The sequence below is a fragment of the Heterocephalus glaber genome, unplaced genomic scaffold, assembly GCF_053883595.1.
Source record: "Heterocephalus glaber isolate CG9 unplaced genomic scaffold, H.glaber_assembly_v1.0 deba00001673, whole genome shotgun sequence".
Lineage (NCBI taxonomy): Eukaryota > Metazoa > Chordata > Mammalia > Rodentia > Bathyergidae > Heterocephalus > Heterocephalus glaber.
The window spans coordinates 11,863,370-11,889,860 of NW_028258410.1; the positions used below are offsets into that span (position 1 = coordinate 11,863,370).

The 26,491-nt window shown below is 42.5% G+C and overlaps 1 protein-coding gene across 1 annotated transcript in view; it reads right to left on the minus strand.

The window, feature by feature from the left end:
- Positions 1-411: 411 nt before the first annotated feature.
- The window catches only part of Vapb (VAMP associated protein B and C), a 50,709-nt gene continuing 24,629 nt past the window's right edge, over positions 412-26,491 (minus strand). The window contains exons 2-6 of the mRNA XM_004840939.4: positions 24,006-24,158; positions 10,002-10,105; positions 6,396-6,476; positions 4,447-4,623; positions 412-1,783 (exon numbers count right to left, since the gene is read on the minus strand). Of these exons, the coding sequence (XP_004840996.1) occupies positions 1,625-1,783; positions 4,447-4,623; positions 6,396-6,476; positions 10,002-10,105; positions 24,006-24,158 (674 nt within the window). The 3' untranslated portion in view covers positions 412-1,624. The remainder of the gene's footprint in view (positions 1,784-4,446; positions 4,624-6,395; positions 6,477-10,001; positions 10,106-24,005; positions 24,159-26,491) is intronic.

The following is a 26,491-nucleotide window of genomic DNA, read 5'->3' on the forward strand; positions in this document are numbered from 1 at the left end:
CTAGCCATAGCCTCCCCTTCGCCAGTCTCACCAAGAGCCAGGCTGCGGAGCAGTGTGGCTCCGAAGAACAGTCTTCCTTTTGCACAGCCCGTTCTCTAAAATCCACGCGCACACGCCAAGGGCGTGCCCAGCACCCATCCCACCGGTCTCTGGCGCAGGGAGCAGCTCCCTGCCCACAGCAGGGAGGGAGGCGGAGGGCAACAGGCGCCGAGGTTTCAGCAGTTTTATTCATCACACTGTCATTTAAAGGCAACCAAAACCACACATAGACACGTATGCATGTGTGTACAGGTAAACCATTAAACATGTTTCTCACGGACGGAACTCATTTTAAAATCAATGTCCCAATGGCAAAATAATTATGATAAAGTAATTCCCCCATACAGCAAATGTGACAAAATGACAAAAGAATTCTTAATTTTGGGGTTTTATTTTTTTCCTTTTAAGATGCTACATAGTTGAACAGAATTGGGTTGGTCTTTTATGGCATTAAATTAATTCACAGTCAGACTCTCCATTACCACTAGATGGACTGGCTGAGGAGCCACCGCACCCCGCCACCAGTGCCCTCACTCCCTGTGACCCACTCATCTGCCCTGACTCCAGGCCAAGCCCAGCAGGCAGGCAGGACAGGCCGAGTTTGGGGACTGTGAGTGAGGGCTTCTCCACCAACAGGGGACCAGAGTTGACTGTCACTGCTGACAATTTCCCTCCCCGTGGCAGCTGTTAACTGACACCCAAACACTCTGACAGCTGTTCCGACGCCAAGATAACCATGCTCCACGCCCAGAACCACCAGAGGCAGAGTGCCAGCCCCAGCAGCCATGGCGGCCCCACCATTGGTATGACATAGCATGGTGATGTGTAGGCCGCAGCATTAACTGTACTCCTGTGACAGTAAGAACACAATGTGAGATGAAATACATTAAATAAGTTAAATATGCATTAAACATCTCAAACAGCATTTCAGTCTCACTACATGAACCAAAGGTAATTCAGCTTGGTCCCTTTAGGAGAACAAAGCACGGGCTTGGATTTCCAAAGCGCCGGGTCAGTGGACCTGTGGCTCTCGTCCTGATAGGCATGCCTGCTGCTGCCCCAGCACAATGCTCTTCGACTTCTGCTGCTCTTCATCAGCCCCAAGGAACCGATGGCTTGGACAGAACTGAAGACGAGGAAGAGCAGTCTGGGTGGGAGTGGGCAGTGTGGGGGAACTGTGGACAGCGGTACACCCCACCACACTGGGCTCCTGCTCCCACAAGCGAGGAAGAGTGTTTTGTTTTAAAAGAGGTAATCCAAAGACATGTACCAAAGCCTATCAATGTTTCAAATGACAGTTACAATACGCCCTTGTGGCATTAATCATGGTTTCCCTTGTCATTAACAGAGATCATTGATTTCCCCTCAATCATTTACTATACATTTTTAACTTTCTAAAAGATTGTTATATTGTATTTGTGTGTACATTTGTGTGTGTGTGCGCGCAGGGGGAGGGGTAATTTAAAGGCAAGACCTGTGAGATGTCATCATATGTTAATTTCTTTTTACACATGGTTATGATAAACTTGAATCCCATGATACGGTGCATCCATCAATCCAATTTGCCATCCACTGCATGCTGCCTTTACAAGGCAATCTTCCCTATAATGACACCAACAATAAAGAACAAAACCACCAGAGCCAGTAGCCGAGTGCTGAGGCCTTCCTCCTTCCCAGTTGCAGCAAGTGCTGCAATGGGGCTGTGGCTCTGTACTGTCTTCCTCATCCGAAGCCCATCTTCTTCCTATGGGAGAAAATGCACATTTCAAAATGAGGTGTACGATGACATGGTCCTGCTATGCTCTGCAAATGGAGCAACTGACTCCTGTAGAGAAGAAAGACCCGCTTGAGGGTACTGAGAAGACACAAGCTGGCAAGGCCCCTCCTTGCTTTCATGTGTCCCACCTGGCGCTGCCAGCTACCACCTCAAAACACAAAGCTAAGCAAGGTGCTCCTGCTTATCCACCATTTACAGGAAAGGGCTCTTCAGAGTTCACCAGGCTCTTTGCAACCTCAGCTGCACCCACCTTTCCGGCCTGTGCCTCTCTTCCTGTATCCAAACCCAATCTTCTACCCTTCCTGCTTCAAAGAAACAGCCTTCCCTAATCAAATCACTGTTGACTTTTAAAATCATAGGTAATTCCTAAAACACACAAGTACAAATCACAAGAAACTAGGAAGTGGGGGAACTGGAAGCTTCCAAAAGTAGAGTTCTGTATGTAATTGGTACTTGATAAGTTACATGTAGACTGCTGGATCAAATAACATTAAATGTGACTGACGTTCATTCACCCAAGTCAAATATTTTCTACTTAATGCATGGATTTCTCATAAAAGAGGCACTATGATTTTTTCGTATATATAAAGATGCCTACACACATCTTCCCTTACAACCAACCCATGGATGGGTAAGGAACAGAAACTTTTTCCTTCCTTTGCCTCCACCCTGCTGCCTTAATTGCCTTGCACTGCCTGAAGACTTTCTAAGTTACTCTACAGACCTCTGAGACCACTTCTCATAAGCTCCAGACCACACTCACATTCCTAACAGGGCCAGTGTGAAGGTCCTTCTGATCTGCCTAGACTCCTCTCTGCAGCCAGACCTCTTGCTAATTACTCCATTTGCTCAACCCTGAATCACACACACCACTTTCTGACACTTTCTGTTCTTTCTTCACTTCTCTCACATTCACCAAGTACCTGGGCACTCCTGGAGTCTACAGGTGATAAGCCACAGTGTGGACCTTCCCTGCCATCTGCCAACTCTGTGAAACCATTATCACATGGATTGTAATCATTTCTGTCTTTCCCTGCAGCCCCATCCACAGGGAGCTAGCTCCTCATGGGCATAGACTGTTCATATTTGAATCTACAGTGCCAGCACTTAGTAGATTCTCACTAAATCTGTTGGCCAAATGAAAGAATGAACCAACACAGAAGAAGAAATCAGTATTTGACAGGATAAAGAATCTTCTAGCCTCAAGACTAGTCTGATAATATTTTAGAGATACTGTTTATGGGGCATGGCCAACAACATTGCAGTGATAAATGACTGGCATTGTTTGATTAACTTCAAAAAATGGGCTCAGCAAAATACAGCACTTATTCTAATGAAGTTATATAGAAGCCATTTCTACCTATTTAACACTTTAAACTCACAGAATTCTATTTCTTTTTTTCTTTTTCATGGTGGGTACGGGGATTGAACTGAGGGCCTTGCGCCTGTGCAGCAGGCAGTGGCACCACTGAGCCCCAGAATTCTATTTCTGAAGAGAAATAAACTCAAAAAGACGCTTTCGGCATACCTCAGATTGTTAGTGCAAAGTATGAGCTTTGTAATTTACGCTGTACTAAAAGGAGGAGCTGAAGGAGGAAAGTTACAAAGGAAGACAATGAGGTCATTTACAATCTGCCAGCCTTCCTATACCCACCTGAGCATCACCATGAGAGAGAAGAAAAAGTCAGCTTAAATGAATGTGTTATATGGACCTGGTGCTTGGCAGTGAAACCGCAGAAACCTACCACCTGCTCAGATGACATCAGGATTAACACAACAGACAGGTCTCAACCTCTAAGCTGCAACAAAAATACCCATGACCAAATGTTCAGAAATAGTCTCTTGAATACCACTGTCTGAAATGGATTCATACTTTTAAAGCCGGAAGGGGCCACAGAAGTATTCAGCAAACACAGGCTTATATGGGGTATTGTGGCTGGGACAGTCTGAGAGCTAGTTTAAACTTGTGAACCGGAGTCATTTCTACCACTACAGGTCTCCAAGTTCAAGAAGCATCACCTGCTGCCCTCACCACCCACTGCAAGCCGACTCGCCACGCCAGCTCCTCCTCCCAAAACAGACTCAGGCTTCCTCTCCTACACTCTACTTCCCTCCACCAGGCCGGCACTGCCATTCCAACCTCGCTCCTGCATTAGCAGTTTCAAGAGCACTGCTGTTCAGGCCTCCTTAGTCTTCAACATTCAGAATTACACCAATGTTAGAAGAGAGCACCAGTCAGTAGTTAGCCTCTTACAGACACTTCCATCCAAGTGAAGGAGACAGAGTGGGGTTTGAAAATGCATGCTCAAAATAACCACTGCTGTTTTTTTCAAGTTACACTACTGGAGGTGCAAATGTTATGATTTTTCTTCCTTGTTTTTAAAAGGGTAAGTGTTTTGTCAACAGTTGAGAAATTTCTGCCCAAGCAACACTGGTTCTTAATTTTGGGGGATTCAAGAACCCTTTTGAGAACTTGATGAAAGCTACAGAAATTTCTCCCCAGGGAAGGAAAAATAACCATAAAGCAAAAACAAAAAAACCCTTCAAATTCAGGGGTTCGCGAACTTTCCTACCAAAGAGTCTACTGAAAATGGTCATTTTCTGTAGATGGGAAAGTGAGCTATTGTTACCTTAAACTGCTTGTTCTCCTCCCGAAGCCTCTGGACTTCTCCTTGCAGCCTCTTACACTCTTCCATCACTTTCTTAACTTCAGTGTCATCCAGAGACGAAGTCAGAGATTTAGACACTGATGGTGTTTCTGTCTTTGATGCAGTCGTAGATATAATTTTATTTATTTCTACATCATGCTGTTCAGAAATAAACGAAAGCCCAAGTATCATCAACTATGTAAAAAAAAGAATTTTTAATGCAAAGTATTTCTCAGCAAACACCATACATGGTAACGTTTTACCCACACTGTAAAATGTCACATTTATTTAAAAATCAATCTCTTTATCTGGTATCTAATAATCTAAATAAAGCAACTGGGCCCTGGAAATTATGAATAAGGACAAATAATGAAGTTGGGCTGAGACTAACACTTCAAAGAAAGAGCAAAAGGGCTGTGCATATTGCATTATCAAATTCCTGCCATGCAAGAATTAGCATACTGTAACCATGCAAGCTCAGGAATCATCAGCCACAAATTACTGTCACCATGAAGATCTGACTCCTGGGTGGGAGGCCAGGGAGGACACTCACAGGGTAATTTATCTCACCAGCTTAGAACTGGGGGGCATGGGTAAAGGGGAAGCGAGCTCCCAGGCTGCTGTGCTTCAGTCTGGGAGGCCACACACACATCCCAGGCCCCCGCAGAGACTGTGCTATGACGTCTCCAGGATACTGGAGATAGCCAGTTGGAGCAGGGCGTGGAAATGCTCAGGTGCTGGGGGGAAAGTACCTGAGGATCTGGGGAGCAATCAGAAAAATTAGACATCTAGTTCTATCCTTCACTTCCCAGAGAGAAGCCCCAGGAGGCAAGGTCCCAGGCCACCAAGTCTACCTCTCAAAGAGCTGAGACTGGAATTCAGGTCTTTCACTTCTAACTGACTTTCCCATGGCAAAATATACAATGGAGGACTGGGGGTGGGGAGGAGAGACATAAGTGTTCATTTAAAGAAATAAGATAAAGACAGTGGTCAATTAGAAGAAGAAAATATTACATAGTCTTGACACAAATCAACAGCATTCCTGGAGATCATTATGGATTGTGTTAATAGAATGTTTGAGAACATTTCCATTTCTCAACTCCATCTACTAACGGCCAGGACAGTTTCAGATTCTTCATGGGCTTTTAAATTCCTTGTTTCAAATATAATTTTAATCTTTTTGACTAGGTTGAAGAGAGGTCTAGATAAGCATTTCAAATATTGTTCTTCTCTTCAACTGGTCACAGCAAAGGCAAGAGCCACCTCACCTCTGGTTTCACACCAAGGGGAAGTGAGCTGACAGAGGGAGAGGGGTGCTCCTCATCTCGCAGGGCACATGTGGCCATGTCCAGAGGCATTTCTGGTTGTTACAACTGAGCATGCTACTGGTGTCTAACAGACAGAGGGAAGAGGTGCTGCTCAGCAACCTGTAGTGCACGGGAGGGCCTCACCACAAATGAGCCAACCCAAAATGTTGATAGTGCGATAGTTTTGAAATCCTCATCTAAAAGTTGATTTTTACTGCAGAGGTAGGTGAGGAAAAAGGAGGAAGGAGAGGTGGTGCTGAGGGAAAGGGCTGACAGGACCATTCTGTAAAATGCAACCAAGCGCTCACCACGTGGCCAGTGAGCATGGGAAAATGATTCCCAACTGTTCTCACCCACCGTTTAACTCACCACTCTGTGAAGCCAGAGCAGCATGTTGGGATTCATGACATCTCAACAGCCAACAGGTTGCACTTTTCAAGGTAAAACTGTTTCAAAGGCTGATTTCATAAAGGCCCACTTATTATGACTTCAGCTTATTTTTTTCTTCATACATTAGAGGAAGGAAAATAATTTGCCAACATAGATCTTGGTTTTGCAGGAGAGGGTATGCAAATAAGCATCAGCTTGCAACATTCAATTGCTGTTAACGATAAACATACTTACTGGTTTATCATTTTCTGCTGGCAATTCAAACACACATCTAAGTTTTGAATCCATAAGGTCTTCCGGTTTTGCCTCCTTCCACTAAAACAATTTAAATTTAATAATCAGGATATTATAAAGCTGCTGGAAGAATAATTTTCCAACTATAACTGACAATTTCAGAAAAATGCTCTTAACGAGAAGGCCCTGATGTATATCAAATAAAGAACTTAAGTCTGATGCGATTTCAATATTTTTAACATGACATGATTAAATACGCACTCTTTCCTGAGTATTTATCACACTCCACAGGCCCCAGTCTTGCTGCCTGCCTTCTCAGTCTACCCATGCCCCTCACATTACTGGTCTGTGGGAAGCACAGAACAGCGAGAGCCGGTGGACAAAGTGGGATCCTTCACATTCTGCTTGGAAAACCAGCATAACTGGCCCTCCTTCAGAAAATGCAGTCTCCTTTTGGGGCACATCCTCCTGAGAAAGTCTAAGAAGACACCAACTGGGAGTGGTTTTAGAACCATCTTGCCACCTACCAAAGGAGCATGTCAGCCAGCAAGTCATCCCCTGCCCTACACTGTGTCGGGGCTGACCTCTCTCCTGATCCCCTTGGGTCTGCTGGTGAGGGCACCTCCACTCCTGATTTAACCCTCCTCTCAGCAGGGCAGAATGGGGATCTAAGGTGCTCTGAGAACTACAGACCAGCATGGCAGGTTACAGTACAGAAAAAGGAGGTAACTTTACCCCGCCACAGCCTCCCCTAAACCATGCAGGAGGAAGGAGCTAGAGCAACAAACCAAAAACCAAAAACCAAAAACAACAATCTATGTGTCTGACACCTGGGGACTGTCACAAATTAAGGCAGATCCATTCAATGGGATGGCATGCCGCCACTCAAACAACACTGATGCACATTCAGTTACATAGGGAAGAGCTGCAGAATACTAGGAAATTACAAGCCACCAAAACCCATTCCTCTGTGCACACACTCCAGTGGATATGCGCCTATCTGTGTGTATCAAAAGAGGACCAGGTAAGAGTCAACACTAGATGCCAATGGCACCCCATGACAGACTGCTGGTGAGCGGGACATTTACATGGTCTCAAGGTATCAGATGACTGAGTGTCACAAACCACCTATTAAGCACAATGGTAATAGGTGTGCTTTGTCACTGAGAATCTGTTACTGACCACATGAGACAAGTGATCGAATAGCATCACTAATGAAGGGACACCCCGAATATGAAATGCCTTCTGATATGATGCATCTGTGACATCGCCTAGAGCATATTCTTGTGAAAAAATATTTAACTTGGATTAAATCATTAGGAAATAACCAGATGAATCCAGAACATGAGATTTTCTAGAAGTAAACTAACTTATACTCTAAAAACTTCAAAGTCATGAAAAACAAAAAGGACAGGGGTCTGCTACTAGAATAAGAACAGCTAAAGGCCATTTTTGGAGTAACTAACAAAATGTCCATCATGGACTTTTCTATTAGATAATAATACTGAATTAAGGTTCATTTTCTTGATTATGCTAATGGTACTATGGCACTATAGCACTGTACGAGATTGTTCTTATTCTTAAGTACTCAGGGGTGACATGTCATGAATTCTGCATCTTGCCTGTTAATGGCTCTGCAGAAAAGAAAGTTTATGATAGAAAGGAAGCAAATGTAGCCAAATTTTAACAAATGGAAAACCTAGGTTAAGCTGAGTGGTTACTGCGCAACATTTTCTACTTTGTGTACACCAAAATAAAAAGAAAAATATCTAAAAAAAAAGCACAAGGCTCTCGTTAATAGTGATTAGGTCTAGGATGAAAGAACTACAAGTCATTTTTAGTTCTAGCTTTTGTTCATTTGTGGATTTCCAAATTTTCCTACAATATATTTTTGTACAAAAAGAATTTTTTACTGTTACAAAAATAATCACAGTAGAAAGTGAAATGACCCTTTAATGACACTCAGATAAACAAATAGAGATGCTGGGTCACGCATTTAGAAACTGCACACTAATCCTCATAGCCATGTGAGCTGAATTTTTATCTTCATTATACAGGTAACCAAAACCTCAACAGAGTTTCTAAAACTTGCTCAAGGCCACAATGTCGGCAGAAGGCAGAACTCAGCTTCAAAATCAAGATGACCAAGCTCCTGCACTTTTCAGCATGTCTTGCAGTCAAAGCCAGACAGAACATACTCTTGGACATTATCTATTCTGTACCTATGCTTGTTTGACCACATAAATTAACATTAAGTGACACAACATGTTCCAGGGAATAAAAGAGAAAGGAATGAATGCCTCAACAATCATTCTTAGGAAAAGTTGACCTGTTGTTACTGATCTCTCTCAACTTAAAAACATTTGCCTTGCCCTTCATTTTCTGTCCCCAAGTTAAACATCAATAAGATGGTCAGTTATGCTTTCCTAAGACTAAGGGAAAAAGCTGAGCAGAGACGATGGGGCAGGAAGATGCATTCTGCATAAAACAGCCCTTAAAATAAAAACTTTGAAAGATGAAAACAACAGTATAAGCCACGAGTGGTGGCGCACGCCTTTAATCCCAGCATTTGGGAGGCTGAGGCAGGAGGATTGCCGTGAGTTCAAGGCCAGCCTGGACTACATGTCAAGACTCTGTCTCTAAAATAAAATAAAATAAAATAAAATAAAATAAAATAAAATAACAGTATATTGTAACAGCTAACCCAAATTTGCAAACATCTCTTGAATGACTTGGGTCTGTCTCTGGGCTGGCAAAGCTGGACAGTAAGGAAACTGGGAGGAATCAATCTTGTCCTCTTTTTCTGGACTGTGAGGAGCAGGCAGCCTGTCTCTGATGTTGCAAGGTTTGTACAGTATGATTCACACACTACCAGAATGTTTGTGTTCATTCAAAAGCTTACTTTGGGGAATATTCCACTATAATTTCTTTCTTTTTTTTTAACCAGAAACATCAATAAGATTGCTTATTTAATATCTAAAAATGAAGTCATTCTAATTTTGCCAAATTAGAGGAACAGTTAAACATGTATTCATACAGGAGAGAAAAAAGGGAAGGGATTAGGGCTAAAAAAAAATAGAAAAGAATTGGGCTGGAGTTGTAGTTCAGAGGTAGAGCACTTGCCTCGCATGCACAAAGACCTGAGCTGGAGCCTCAGCACCACAAATAATAAAACAAAGAATCACACCAAGCCAAAAAGGGGGAAAGAAGTGTAAGCTGTAAAGGACTCTTACATCCCTCTGGGTTTGGCAGGACGAAACAGGAGGCAAGAAACATTCCCTACAATGACAAGTTCTCTTTTCTGGGGAACAGGAAGGAGGAAGAAAAGGAGCAGTCCTTAATCACTCAAGATACAATCTATCAGGGTAAGAAACTGCTAAAGCAAATTGAATTTATACAAGTCAGAAAAAAATGGTATTCTAGACAACTATATCAAACGTTAAAATTATTCATCCAAGTTTTAAAAAACTGTAACAGTCATCAAACTATAAACCTAGAAAACACCATTCCCTCGTAAACAATTTTGAAATGCATGCACCCACAATTCTGTACCTAATTGATTTTTGTTACTATTACTGAAAAATATAAGAAGCATTCAGTACTTACTACTGCTTCCATATCAGAAGTGTCAGTTGGAGCAAACATAGACTGAACCATAAACTTGTGTTTACTTTTCTCATTGGGATCATAATCGAAAGGCTGTAACATCACTGAGAAAGAAAATATTTCATTAGGAGGGTCTGAACTTGGTTATCAGAGCCATCTGTCATGCAAATACTTATGCTGTGAGGTAAAGCACTTTTCCGATATTTTCCCATCCAAGCCTTTAGGACACACCTTGAGAAGGAAGAAAGAAAAGATGATAAACCACATTTCCATTTTGCAGGTCACCAACCTAAGGTCCAAAAAGGTAGGGGGACTTGCCCGACATCAGAAAGCAGGCAGTGGCAGAGGTGGGAGATGGGCTGAGAACACAGCACTCAGATTTCCTGGTTCTAGTTCACTAGTCTCCTGTGCCTGCAAACCAACCATACACATCTGCCTTGCAGAACACGTAGGCTAGGTAGGAATACCATACACCCGCTCTGCTCAAGAAAACACATCTATGAAAGATCTCTTCAGGAACTAAAACAGAATAACACAAGACATTTAAAGAACTGTTTCAGCTTCCCTCACAGTTGCCCACACAGCTAGTCAAGGTAACACTTCAAGTACAATTGTGCCAATAGAATGCACAAAAACAGGACATTCATAGAGCAGGAAAAAAAAATATGTTATCAGCTCACACACTACCCTCCTTTCTTCCTAAGATCCTAGAAGAATCTTAAGAAGATCCTGTGGATGAGTCACCTCCACTGCCTCCTTGGGTAGACCAGGAACGAGACCTGTTAAGACAACGGCTGCGTTAAAATGTCATGTGCTACAAAACTTTGGTTAAATCACACATTTAGTTAATTTCCCTAAAAACAACTTCAAGTGCACGGAAAGACTGCCGTAGCCCTGACCATAAGAGCTAACATGGACTGAGTGCTTCCAGGTCCCAGAAACTTGGGGTTTGTTTACTGCTGGATTTTCCCCCCCATCATGGGGACTGAACTCAGGGGTGCTCTACCACTGTGCTACATTCCCAGCCCTCTTTGTTTCTTATTTTGAGACAGAGTCTCACTAACTTGCCCAGGTGGTCTTGAACTTGCAATCTTCCTGCCTCAGCCTCTCTCTGTGCTGGGATTACAAGTGTGAAATATGGCTAGGGCTCTGTTCTTTAGGTCTACTGTTTTCTCACTTAATCCTTTAAAGGTTGGTATTATTGGTGGGGGGGTGTTACTTTGAAGCCTGTGTTTTAGCTGAAAAAATTAAAGCACAAAGAGATTAAGAACATGCCTAAGACCACACCACTGAGGAGCACAACCTTAAACCCAGGTCATCTTTGTGGAGAGCTCGAACCTTCACACCCGTGACCAAGGGTGTGTCCTGACCCTCTCAGTCCTTCCCACCTGCCTGGGTTTTCCACCTTTCCTACTGGGTACCCACCAGTGCTGACTTGAAATCCCATCTTAGGGTTTCCCGGCTGCTTCCTCTAAAGCCTCACAACCAACTACTCCTCCAGCAGATAAAGGCAAATACAGTGTCTTTAGCCCCAGGCTATGCGTAAAGAAGCTGGGACTCTACAAAGTAAAGTTGCTCACTCAAGGTCACAATGTCAGGAAGCAGTGAAAGTAGGAAAGGAGTCAAAGCCTTGGGACTGTGAGTTCCACCAAGCAACCTTTCCATTTCACCAGTCACTCTGCCTGATCTGGATTTACAGTGTGCACCAAGGCCCCATGGGCAAAACTTACGGAACTGTACTCAGCAGGGATCAGAAATGCTCATTTTCCTCCGTCCATCTTAGAGAGGCAGGACCTTGAAGACCAAGAAGGTCCATGCACACCTGACAATGCACTGGCTTGAACTGCACAGGTGTACCTAGTCACCAGGCAGCTCTGCTGCCACAGCAGCCACCTGAGTGCTCTGAGCTACAAGAGGCCCTGAAAAAAGACTTCTTCAGGACAAAATTCAACAAATGTTAGACAGCAGCCCTTACATTAACTTAAGGCTTGTGTATGCATGACACCAAGTACATCTACTAAAACAAGAATGCTCCATCTAGATACCCCAAATCTGAATAGTATGACCACCAAGAGGAAACAAAAGGTCACTGAAAAACACAAGGACACTCTCCTTGGAATTTTCTTTCAGGTGTAAAGGCAAGGCTGCTCCAAGAGGCCTTGCTAGTGGTGATGCACTCAGAATACAATGAACTCTTCATCTGGGAGCACCAAGCTAGCGAAAGTGTTCCTAAAGATGGGCCCGAACATCACACACCTGCACCTGACTCTTAACCTCCAGGACCAATGAGCAGACTGGCCAGTCAAAACCGTCACTCTTCTGAAAGCGCAATCTCCACCAGGATTTTCTCCACCCCCGATGGAGACACACACTATAAACTAAGCAGCCCTTCTGTTCCACAGACACCGTGAGCATTCTTGTACAGTGATTATCAACCTTTTTCAGAATTTGGACACAATCTTCACATTACCATTAGAATAAAATTCATTTTTGAAAGTAAAATGAATTGAGTTTTGAGGATATCAGGTCTTGCTTGGACAGAATCAAACTCATATTCTTCAGTCTGGGGGAAAAAAGTGAGCTCTGGGCCGAGGATTTAGTTCAGTGGCACCGCACCTGGCTAGCAAGTACAAGGTCGAGAGAGAGAGAGAGAGAGAGAGAGAGAGAGAGAGAGAGAGAGAGAGAGAAACTGTGTGGCCCCTTTCTGTTCTTCTCCATTTATTGGGGCAATAGAGCCAACCGTTCCTATTCATCTCTTCGCCACCACCCACTGCTCTTAACCCCAATGTCTTCATCGTGCCCCAAGGAGGAGAGGAAGGAAAACAACTTTTACTAGCACCTGGTAGGTTAGAGCTACTAATGAAGGCACATGCTGTTTGATTCTTCCATTCAGTCTTAACAACAAGCCATCAAAGGAGCTCGTGTATCTATTTTCTAGATGAAAAGACAAAGACCTGGGAAACTAAGTGAGCAGCCTCATTGACACTATATTAAATAATGGAGCCAGGGTTCCAACTCAGTTCTGACTCCATAGTCAGACTCCCATACCACAGGTTCTCAGTGTGTGATATGCAGAGCCTGAAGCTCTGCCTGCCCCAGGTCAGGTGGTACCTGAAGTCAGAACTATGGTCAGAATAATACCAAGACGTAATACACCTTTACTGCTGTGCTGACTCCCACAATGACGATGCAAACACAATGGGACCTTAGCACAGGTTAAGACAGTGGAAACAAATGGTACTCAATGGTGCTGTACTGCATACAACCACACTGTACTGCATACCACCACCCACCCTCAGTTTGATTTTTTAAAAAAGCCTGTTTCACTCAAGAATATCTGTGATGAAGCAAGAGAAATATGAATCTTACTAAATGGAGACTTTTACAACACATCTAATACTCTTTATAATGAAATGGCACTTCTGCTATCCCCTGAATCTAAACGCTGCCATGAGAAAGCACCAGGCAGCTGTCTGGGCTGGGAGCTACACTGGCCCCCTCCCATGGCAAACCCTCACTTGAACAAACTGACAGACAAACTCTGGTTATTTGGACTCCGGTGTGTGGCGTGCATTCTCTTGAAAATGAAGTAACCCTGTCACTTCAAGAAAAACAGTATGTGGTGCTTGCTACCAACACTAAAATCCACGCTTTCTAGCAAAAATTATAATTGTGGAAAACTTATATATGACACCAGAGCTTTATAGTTTTCCAAGTACTCAAAGACTCTTCTGGCTGGGAATGTAGGTCAATATACAGCGCTTGCCAAGCACCACAAAATAAATAAAAATAAATATTCTTCCAATGAGATCAGTGTGAATAGTAATGGATGTGCTTTTTAAAATACTGTACAATGAACTATGTCAACATTTGAAAGATCTATATAACTTGGCTAATCAACAGTCTACACATGGCCCATGGCAATATTACAAAATCCATTCAAAGTTCAAGAGAGAGCAATGTATTTTAGCGAAACAAAATTCAAAAAGTTCACATATGTGGTTTCAGATTCCAAATCATACCAACAACCTTTAGAAAAGTGCCATTTATCTCTCTCAGGTCCTTGCTTCCAAGATGACAAATAAAGGAATATACATCACACCCAAAAGCGCTGCAGCCACGTGTAGCCTGTTCACCGGATGTACAACAATGAGAAAGCTGCGAACTGCACCAGTGACAGCGTCATCAGGAAGCTCATCCTTGCAAACATAGTGGGGTTCACCAGCGGTAAGAACACTTCAACGGGTGTCTTTGTGCCTATATGATTCTCAAGCTGTCTGTGAAGCTACAATGCTACATGAGTTGTCTGTCCCAAGGCCAGTAGTTGAGAATTTGGTCAGGAACCAATCTCATGAAGCCTGGAGCACCCAACACTCCTTCCCCAGGTTTGCCCTGCTGATGCTGCCCCATGACCTCCAAAGTCTGTTAAGAACTAAATCCTTAAGGACTGAAGAAAAACTATCTGCTGGGGGAAAAAATATAATAGAAATCTTTTTTTTTTTTTGGTACTGGGGATCGAACTCGGAACCTTGTGCATTCGAGGCTGGTGGCAGAACCACTGAGCTAAATCCCCGGCCCAGAAATCATATTTTTTAAAAGGAAGGAGCAAAGGGATGTAGCTCTGTAATAGAGCATTACATAGCGTGTGCAAGGCACTGCATTTGATACCCAGCACTACAAAAAATACAGTCAAATAAGAAAGTACTACTTGTCAAGATTTGCTGTAATATCAAAGTAGGATGTCTACAATTATCTGAAAAGGTTATTAAGCAGACTCTTCCCTTTTCCAATTCTGTATCTGTGGTGACACATTCACCAAAGCAACACATCAATTATCAGAATGAATACAGAAGCAGATATGAAAACCCAGCTAGTCTTCTATTAAGACATCAAAGAAGCTTGCAAAAAAATGTCAAACAATGGTAGTCTTCTCATAAATTTTTTTCAATAGTTACTTTTCATTAACTATGTTACTGCTAACATGTAACTGATATATTGTTATTCTTAAAGGAATTAGTAATTCTTTCTCATTTAATTTCTAATGATAGATATTAATATAAAAATATTGGGCAAACAAAAAAGCTCTTCGGGTCTTTTATTTTTAAGCATATAAGGGGTTTCTGAGACCAAAAAATCTGAGCACTGTTATTCTACACCAAGCTGCCACACAGGCCCTGTTAGGAGGAAAATGATCTGGTTGAGTAATTCAAATTAATCCACTGATGGTTCTCTATAGGACTCCTCTTGGGAAAATATGTAGTTTAAAAGAGAAAGGAGCTTAACACAAACCAAGCATGAGCCTCCAGGATGTACTGGGCCTCAGGTGGCAATCCAAGTACATATGCACCTCGTACGGAGAGGCCAGGGCCTGTGCTCCTCCAGTCTAGTGTGCACTCCAAGGCCCACTGTCACCTTGCCTTACATATGTCACCAGCACAACTCCAGGCCTACAGCATACCACTTGCCCAGCCCCCACAGCACAGAGATCAAAGAACCACTGGATAGAGCAGGCAGGGGTGTGTCAACACACACAGCAGAGGGACAGGTGGTGGCCAATAACCCTAGGGGAGCTCTGGACAGGGCCAGAGGCAGCAGGTCCAACTGCCCTTCTAGGGTACAAATATACATTGTGAGACATAAACATGGGGGCCCAAAAACCCTGGGGAGGTTTGCCAAGCAGAAACTTTTTCAGTGGGGATAACAGCCATAGTTTGGCAGAGTGAGCTGACTGGAAGCTCCAGATGAAGGTAGGTACTCAACCTTCCTTGTGGCAGCAAGTGGAGAAGGCATTCGCTGTCCACTAGTTCTCCCTTGTTAGTGGGCTCCCGAATCAGCACGCCAGAGTGAAGTCAGGTGACCACCCAGAATGTGTGATACCCCAGACTCATTGTACGTCAGCCATATCCTGCTCAACACGGCCTAACTCAAAAAGTTTGTATTTCTTAGGTATTATCATCCTGTGTCAAATTCGATTTGCTATATTCTATTAGCTAAAACTATATGAGAATGTGACAGAATAAATGTTGTTAATCGTTTGTTCTTTCAGCTCCATACATGCAAACTGTGACAGAAATTATGTACTTTTTTCCATAGCAGGCTATAAGAGATCTTCTCATTAACTTAATTTATTTTGCTTGAATGCCAGAGACACTGATGATAAAACCCTCTTAACTAAACCATCTATCCTACTTTTAGTGTATCTGCTGAGAGTACATTAAAAGAAGCCTGTTAACAGGAGACAGCCAGGAGACTGGTCAGTACTCACCACACTCCCACTCTAGGATATAATGTCTGCTGTATTACAGACTGTGAAAGTGAGATCCTGTTCAGAAAGGGCCTTCAGGGTCAGGAAACACTAGATTGATAGATTAGACTTTCTTCAAAAGAGAAGAAATCCGAATATATGCTACTTAAAACACGTACTCTCTCAGAGAAATGACGACTTGATTAAATGCAGCATAAAAGCTGCTTCCAAGAACTCAAGCAAGTCACAGATCATTTTCACCTGCATCATAATGCTAACAGACCAAAAGAATAAAAGTCTAGCAAGCACCATGGCACACTATTTACTTATTTTTAAATCTCAGAATCTTAAATGTCTCTCTCCGCATATTATATTCCCATGATCAGCTCAGGTACCCACTTCAAATTTCTCCCAAACAGGGGCATTTCCAACATTCTCACAACTTCCTTCCCATCCAAATTACCCTGCCTGATCCCTACAAGCCCCAGAAATTTAATCTCCCCCTGACACTCTACTCATAGCTCATTAACACCTTAGATCAGAATCCCCCATAACAAAAACTATTTCCTGAAAAGGACTATGATGTGTTATGCATGGGTACCAACTCCCCAGGAGGAATATTATGTATTCCAAACATGTACTAAAAATAGGGGCCGGGGATTTAGCTCAGTGGTTCTGGCGCCTGCCTCGCAAGCGCAAGGTCCTGAGTTCAATCCCCGGTACCAAAAAAAAAAAGGCGCTCAAACATGTACTAAAAACAGACAAACAAACAAAACCTATTTCCCCAGCAGAATGAAATCAGTTCAGCTCTTCACAACCTGGCCATCCTCAGGTCTCTTGCTATTTACATTGCCAAGTGAAAGCCTCCCTTCCAAGTCCCCAATCCCTACAGCCAGTGATGTCCTCCTATCCTTCCCAGAGTGCCCCATCTTGGCATTCCTGTAAGACATATTTCTGCTGATGCTCCACCCTCCCACAGCCCAGAACACCACACCTCCCACTGCCACAGCCTTGTGAGAAAGCGTGTCCCAGCTGCAGCCTGTGTCCAAACCACCTGGGGAACTTGCTAGGACACAAGTGCGCAGGCCCACTCCCAGTCTGAGTCACCAGGCTGGGGTAGGACAGGAAGGTGGGTGTCCAGTGGATCCCAGGTGCAGCACCTGAAAGCCTAAGCTGCCCTAAAGCCCCAACCCAGCAGCAACTCCTCACAGGCGGGGTCTTGCTTCGGGCACTTAATTTATGGGAAAGCTTGCCTTGCAGACTCCTGGGCTCCCACCTCCATGTCTTCCTTCCCCAGCTAGACTGTGGTTGGGACTGGGAGCTGTGATAGCTCATGTTGAGGGTGTGCATTTGTGTGTTGGCTGGTGGTGTATACCTTTTTCTCTCCCCGCATTCAGAACACTCCTCATCTGTACTCCTTCTAGAAATTTCCTGGGGCAGCCTAAAGGAAGGACACCTCCTCCCCTCCTTTCCAGAGCCACTCTCTCCTGCACCTGGCCTACTCGCAGCTGTTGGTCTTCTCATTCGCATCTCCTCTTACTCGCTGGCTTGCATTCCACACAGCCTGCACATCAAGTGACCATTCCCCACCACACTGTGTCTGCGGGGTCATAGCGGAGTCACTGTTCCTCTTTATTTTGAAACTGATCAATGCCAAACACAAATGTCAATCAGAGCTCTTCCTGATCAGATATGAAGACTACCGGGGTTACCAGAGAGAGGTGATGTAATTCTAGCCCAAAGCAGAGAAGTCTGATGTTTTAGTTAGGACTGTGAACCCTTTACCGTAAGAAAATTTATTTCCTTCGGGATTCTCAAAATGTTGAAATCACGACAACCTTGCCTATTCAGGAACTCATGGATGAAACTGTGAGTCTCACAGGTAAATAATGTTACCTATTTACAAATAAATTAACACTGAGTTGCCTCTGTCAGATTTTCCACTCTCTGTACTATGTCCCATGGTCTGATTAATTTATCTGTGCAAAGACTAGTACAAATGTTCTAACCCTTTCTCTGGGATCAAGAAGATGAGGTATGCTATACACAGGTATTGGTCAAATAGCAAGGCTCACTTATTCTTTTTTATATACCTTTCTTTTTTTGTTTTGTTTCTGGCATTTTTTGTGTTGTTTTTTCTTTGAGATAGGGTCTCACTATGTAGCCCAGGCTGGCCTCAAATTCTCAGCAATCCTCCTGCCTCAGCCTCCCAAGTGCTAGGATTACAGGAACTTGCCACAACATCCGGCCCTGTATTACCTTTCTTAATACAGATCTTTCCTATCATCCCTATCTCCCACAACTCAGTAACGGAATGCAACATAGGCTCTTTGAGGCTGTGACTACGCACCGCTCTTGCACACGGTCCTAGTAAGCGTTCCAAGCCATGTCACTTGGGACTGACCAGTTCCAGCTCCAGCTCCAGCAGGAAAACGATGTGACCTGAGACCTGGGCATTTCGAGATCCCATCCTACTCCTGAAGCCTCTCTCACCTATTCTCTGGCGTAATCCTCGGCAGCTCTTCCTTCACTTGTGCTATGTACTCTCAACAACTGCCCTCTCAATGGGCCCCCGGCAGACCCTTTCCTTCTGTCTGTGATGAGCTGGAAAACTGAACAGGCATAGCAGTGATCCAGTAAGAGTGATCAAGACAAGACTCGACTGAGGGTTCAGGGCACAAGCATGAAAGGGCCTGACTAAGAGCACATCCCTTCTGGCTGCTCAGCAAGTCTGTGGACTCTGTGCTTCTTGGTCATGCTGCTGTGAGTTGAAGGTACTTTCAGCTAACCAAGGTTTGTTACATCCATCTGTCCAGCTCTCTTAAGCATGATCTTTGAAAGTATGAAGAATTATGTTATATTCATAACAAGTGATATAGCTCAGTAGTGCTGCACTTGCCTGGCAAGCGCAAGGTCCTGAGTTCGATCCCCAGTACAAAACAAACAAACCAAAAAAACACTAAATATCACAGTAAACTTTTAAAATCTCTGAAGGCACATTTAACCTAAATTTTTATTGGAAATTATCTTTTTTTTTTTTTTTAAAATCCCAAATCTAATCTGGTGAAAAAGATTAAAGACATCTTTTAAATATGAATGTTTGTTGTTTTTATCTTATAATGGTTCATGAAAACCATTTATAAAAAGGTTGTGCTTATCAGAGACTTCCAAAGTCAAGCATCAAATAAAGAATGCTGTTGTTAGAAGCTCAAACTCCCTATGAAGCTTAACAACCAGCACTTGATGGATAAACACCTGGCTTCTCTTCAGATTAAGTCCACATCTACTCTGGCGCTAATCATCAGAAAGGTGTACCCAAGGCTGGCTGGGCCAGGGCCACCAAACAGCCACATTAAACTGAGTCAGCAAAACCTTAAAAGGCTTAATTACCAATTGGTATACTACCCAATTACACTTATTGACCAATGTTTCCATCCAAGAAGAGTTGCTGATATTCATTCTCTGTCCTCAGGATTTTATTGGAAGAACTTTATGTTTTAAATGTGATTGAAAAGAATGTCACAAAGAGCTGTATGTCAGGAATGAATACTGTTTCTTAATTCTCTGAATTCTAATCTAAGATACAGATTCTGACACTGGGAGATTTGTGTTTGTTTGTCTTGAATCCATTTTCAATTCCCAGGGTACCCTGGTAAAGTGCATCTGTACCTAAACATTGGTATTTTCAATGACTCTTTCCAGTGCCCCTCCCAGACAGACATTTTGCATTTCTAATTTCCTTAGTATACTAGCAACCAAAGTGCATAACTGAACTGCAAATGGAAGAGTGGTTGCTACTGTAGTGAAATTAGAATTCAGTGAAGGTTATAAAAATATTAAACTTAATATCACATTACAGGAAGCGTAAGTATTTTTGATGGGCCCATAATTTTACCACCTCACCTGCTGTATCCACCAGTGAACATGGTTTGGAATATTAATGGAAAACTCCCTCATTATTAAACTGCAGTATTAAAAAGAAATTCCAAAACCACCAAGAGCTTACTATGAAGACATTTTCAGAAATTATCTACCTTAAAAATGTTTTCCTACCATACGGTTCACAAAACAGACTTAAATTTGTAAAGCTAGAACAAATGGGGAAACTGCCCACTGCCTCAAACAATTCATTAATTCAAAAAGTGTTATTCTCCTTGCACATGAAAGCTTGGGGGGGGGAATCCAATCTTCCTCCCTACAATCTCCATGTAAGTTTGCCTATTCTGCTGAGGTCCAGATCTGAATAATTCCAAGGAGCAAGAGCCAAAACCATGGCGCTCTGGGCCCTCACCTGCTGCACTGCCTCCTACCACAGGCGTGGGTCCTAGAAGAGGTTTCTAAATGGACTCAAATGCATGAGGCTGAGAGAGCATAGCATCTCTCTGGGAAAATCTGCACATTATACTCTGCTGTCACAAAAAGCTATGCCTCTACCCAGCTGTTACTTTACTACCTGAGTTTATAGAAGGGAGTTGTTTTTTTAAGGACCCAGGAAGTATGTGACCTGTCACGTTCTGAAGAAAACAGTGTGACAGTTCAGATTCTAAAGCATAACGAAGGTCTCTCGAGTATCAGGTGAATCTGAGGTGAGAAGAGCTTCACAGGGCATGGCTCTGCCTGTCACAGCCCAGATCTGTGTGCTTTCAAACCTCAGCCCTCTGTGAGCAGGCGCCATCATCACCATCCTTCTCCTCTCTCTCTTTCCCTACTTCCCTTCCTTTCTCTTCAAAAGAAAGATTTATAACCTTTCCTAATAGCTGCATATCCCAAGGGCTTTCAGAAATAGGAGAAATGCAGTAGCCATGTCCTTTTTGAGAATGCTGTAACATTCTGTGTGGTAAGCAGGGAGATGCTGGTAGTATATTAAGTTGATCTGATGGCCACATTTTTATAAATTATATTTGAAAATTTACTCGTGGCTTCTCACTATATAAAACAGATGTATATTATACAGAAAGAAAAAATTATTAATTTGTTCAAAAAATTAGAAAAGATTCATAAATTAATAAGATTATGAGATTAACTTGTTTCTAAAACGGTAATTCAAATATTAAACAATCCATCTTCAACAAAAGCTAGCCAGTTTTTGACAAAGCTAATGAAAAAAATAGTGCAATTCCACTCATGCACCACACTTTCAGTAATGCAGAATCTGTAGATATTCTGTGAGATGGATGCTATTCTTCCTATTTTACAATGAGAAAAGTAGAACCTACAGAGGTTAATAGGTTGGCCAAAGATCGGCCAACTGGCTAAAGAACAGAGCTGAGGGTCCTGCTCTGGTTTCCTGACCTCAAGTCCAGTAAACTTTGAGAAGAGTGTGTAAAGCCACACTTGGCTATGTGTGCTCCTGGGCAGCAGTGAAAGGTGGCCTTTGGACAACGCACTCCTGGGTATACTCCCTCTGCCAAAGGAGCCTGTGAATTCTGACTCACTACAATGTCATCATGTGGCTCTATTTCAAGAGGATCCTTGGACAAGGACAAGGCTTTTTATCCTAAGGTATCCATATCTAAAAAAAATGATGCAGTTGTCTCTCGGCTGAAGCCCGTGGGGCTAACCTCCTTTCCCAAGCTGGGTGGCTATCCTGGAAATGCAATGATACCCGGCTTCACCCAGGTTCCTGCACAAGCATTGAGGTAAACACCAAAGAAAAACAAAGGAGTCTTTCCTCGTGTGTAAATATAATTGTGTCTCATTTGGAGGAAGGCCTATAGACACATGGACGTTTCTGTATTCAGCTGTTTTATCCCCAAATACATGGTTATCCCATAACTCTACTGAGGCAAGGCAGGATCACAGAGCACTAAATGGATCAGAAGCCAACAGATTTGGCTTCACATGCCAGCTCTGCCGCTAGTCAGATCACAGCTGTGTCCTACACCTGCTTTCTTGTCTGCAAAGGCAAAGCCAGAATCATAAAATCTTGGCTTTCCTTGAATAGTTAATTATAGATCAAAATAAATGCTCAGAGGGAGTTATTATTTTTAAAAAATCCTTATGATAAAAGAGAGAAGGATCTTTCTGAAAAGACAAACCCATGTTTATACTTAATACCAAAAGGCACACCTAACACTATACAACTATCCTGAGATTATTCTGTTCAGAAGGCTATGTTATTTTCCCCATATTTACTTTGAATACTGGTCATTTTTGTCTACCAACAACCTTGCTCAAATCTGACATGAACAAGAAAACTGAGGGGGGAAAAGTGGTTTGAAGAAGGGAAGAAAAGATTTCAGCTGCCCATGATTTTAACAGAAAAATTTAAGCCAAATGGATCCAGACATGGCAATACTGTGGGCTGCCCCTTTTTTTGCAGCATGCTGCAGCTCACACAGCATGGACTTCAAAGCCAGGAAGAATGGGCCACACTTTGGTTTGTTACTTGCCAGCTTTGTGACCCTGCAACCACCAAGTCTTCTCCTCGGCAAAATGGAGGCAACAATACATCCCCGTGGGCAGATGACACCCATCGCATGAGAAAGAAAACATGTAGGCCCAGCACAGAGGAGCCTTCAATCAATTCTGGTTTCCACTCTCCCACCTGCTCCTGGACAAGACCCTGCTTCAAGAATCCAGAGCAAGTTTTACAGGTTCAGGGAGAAGCACACATTGGGGGGGGGGGGTGCACTGGTACAGACAGGTGCACTGTAATGAGAGAACCCAGGGGTTCAGGGAATAGAAATTTGCAGAAATGATCAGATAATGAAACACCGTATATCTTTCCAAAGAAGTGAATCATTTTCTTTTAGGTGTCAAATGAGTGGCCAAATATATCACAATCAAAATCTATCATGGAAAAAGCCAGATAGGTACTCACTTTAAGTGAGTAGTAGCTTCTAATGATGCAGAAGCCTCTGTGACATTAAATCACCTACTATTTAAAGGATAAGTCCACGCTCCCCCATGGCTCCTTCTTGGCTCCAGAAGCTCTAACGAATTAAAAGTTTACTCCATTTCTAAAATACATTTAAACTTGAACCCATCATTTACACTTCCTTAATTCTGAAATCCAACTCTGAAATTGGGCATTTTACCAGCATATTTTCAAAAGTTGGACTCTGAAAAATATGAACTCTCAGACAGAAGGGGAAACCCTTCAGACATGCACAAAACTTATACCCATGAATATATTTCTATTTCTTCTGCCCTCATCTCCCTTAGCTTTTCACAATCAGTAAAGTGCAGTCACCAATCAATGGAAATGACATGAGCTTAATGTCAGAAATCATTTAGCTTAAATAAGAAAATAACTCCATATAGCTTTCTCCCACAAACTAAAATTAAGTTTGTTTAGCCTTTTATTTATTGCCAAAGGGCAGATTTAATTTCAAGGGAGTGAAAGCCAAATTTATTCTGAAGTCAAGCCTAAAGTTTCCAATTTTGCTCTGTTAAGGCACAAAAGCTGCAAGCATCAAAACAAAGAGGCATTAATTATGGCAAAACAAAAGTGATAGGGACCACTGAGTTGTTTGGTTTTTTTTAAAGACAAGGTCTCACTATGTAGTTCAGGCTGACCTTGAACTCACTAGGTTGAGCCCAGGCTTGCCTTGAACTGGTGGCAATTATACTGCATCAGCCTCTCAAATGCTGAGATTACAGGTGTGTGCCCTAGCTGGACCACCAAGCTTTCTAATGAGGGTAGAAGGTTGGGGGAAGTGGAAAAAGCCTATCATCTTACTGTGCCCCACTGCATATCCAAGCTCCAAGAAAGGGTCTTTTGGCCCTGCTCTTTGGCCTCCAGTTTCCATACTTACCAGATACATTGATTGAGGCCCCAGCGTCAATGATTCCACTGTTGGGCCGAACGCAATACCTACGAGGTGCTGTGGTCTTCACTTTAAAACACACATTTCGATCTGTTGGGTTGCCAAGCTTCAGGTTGGCGGTAACGACATCAGTGAAGGGACCTGTGGAGCAAGAAGGATCTTGTGAGGGAGTTCAGAAGACTGATTATGTTTATGGTAGAAGGGATTTGGAATATGGTTAAGGGAAGATCCGAGATCTAAAATTATCTCATTAACAAGTAGATGGATGGGAGAGATGAGGTTAATGCTAGCAGCAACAGCTAGTATCATGTTCTCTACTTCTCCAGGTGCCCAGTAAATGTTCCCGCAGACGGCATCACATCGACACCTCACAACTTCATGACTACTGCTCTTTTAAAGATGGCTCAGGAAGATGGGTTACTTGTTCAGTTTTCATGCTAGTTAGTGGTAGTAAGGATCTGCAACTAGATGGCCTGAATTCAAGGCCAGTTCTTACCTAAGCTAACTATTTGTTTCCACAATAACAAGATGAAATCTAACAGGGAACATAAAAGAATAGACATGGGTCCCAAATAACTCTTGAGCACAGAGTGTGCCAGGAGTAGCAGATGTCAGAAAGAATTTGGAATATAAATGGTCTATAAACACAGAAACCCCTAACAACACAGTGCTGCTGCCAGGAAAGTTAATATCATTTTACACCACACACAGAATTTCAGAACCCTGTTGGAGAGCCCACACCTGAAATATCACAGTCAGTTTCAACTACTCAGGCTATTGGGAGGATTGAAACAAAGCCCTGAGGATATTCTTACTACTATTATTTATTCATTTCCTACTTTATTAGTTTTAATTAAAAAAGTAAAACATACTTCTTAAACCAAACAATAAAGGATGTATAAAAAAGAAGTTAATAAGCTTTCTTGTATCCCTTGAAGTAACTAATATTAACCATTTGGGAGACCTTTCCACATCACCTATGCTCACCAACAAAGCACACATACATATGTACACATATGTGAGGGGTTAACAAGAATGAGATTTTACTATGACATTAATCTTGAATCTGCTGTTTTTCATTTATCAATCTACAATGGCCATCTAATCAGGAGGTTTATTAAGGAGTCAAGTGGGAGGAGTTCAACTACAAAACCTCTTCAGTCCTTCATGTTTTCATATTTTCAACATGTGATTCGCATCTCTGATTCCTCTATGCTCTTTACTCTTGCTTTTGCATTTACAAGGGAGCAGAAGTTGGGGGTGGGGGGGATGTAGGGTCCTATGATCACAAAGAAATACATAATGGTTCATGTATCCCATCTGGGAAGAGGCAACAAAGATATTTAAATCTATGCTTTGAAAATTCTTACTCAGGGGAAGAAGGGTTGAAGGGAGGAGAGAGGAATGGGGGAAAAAAGAAGAATGAAGATGTATTATGTACAGGTACAAATTCCCTATGATGAATGTGATGATTATGTATGTCAAAAGTGTAGCAATAAAATTAATTTTATAACAAGAAAATTCTTCATTCAGATTCTAAGCTCTTGAGGACAGACTCTGCACAACCCATTCCTGTATCCCCAGCACTGTGCCTGACATCAAGTAAACGTCTCGATATGTGTATATATTCACCAAGAAAGAAACTACCTGTGGATTATCTCTAGCAAAATTAAAATCTCAGGCTGGTTTCCTCCAGAGGTGCTCAGAGTATGAAAAATCAATTTGATGTGGGCTTAACTTAAATACGTATTAAGAAATCAATAATGGTGGACAGGAAGAAAGGAAAGGGGACTCAATTCCAAAAATCAAATAAAGTACAGCCAGTTCTGCTACAAGAAAACACAAATTTATCCAAATGTGATTGATGTGCATATTAGAGGACAATCTGAGCATAAAACAATTTTCACATTTGCGTATGAATAATTTTGTGCGCAAAAAAACCCTTGGCAAACACAAAATTGCACCCTGCTCAATCTAGCTGCCCAGAAATAGGAGAAACACACATCTACACACACACACACGCCCCAACCACCTATATACAGGTATCTCAGTTCCTATGGCTCAGGTCACGAGCCAGACCTAGTAATGCAATTTTCCACTGGGTTTCAGGCAATCCTCCTTCCTCCACATCACCATGACTTGCAGTCTGCAACTACGCTGACACCATATCCACAGGCAAACTCCAGGTCTTTTTCCAGGTAAAGGTGTCATGGCTACTATAGCAGTTGCTGCTCTTCTTAGGTCTCTAACTTTGTATGTGCATCACCAACAGAGTCATCAAGTATTGTACACCTAATCTTGTTACTCCCGTTCACCCTATGGTTTTTATTGCACTATGTTGTACAGTACGGTAAATTTAGGAATATGCACGTTGGATTACAGTAGAACTGACTATGCTACTGAATCATCTATTGTTTGGGGATTACCTATACTGAAAGCTTTTCTCATTCCACGAACAAGACACCTTCAATAAT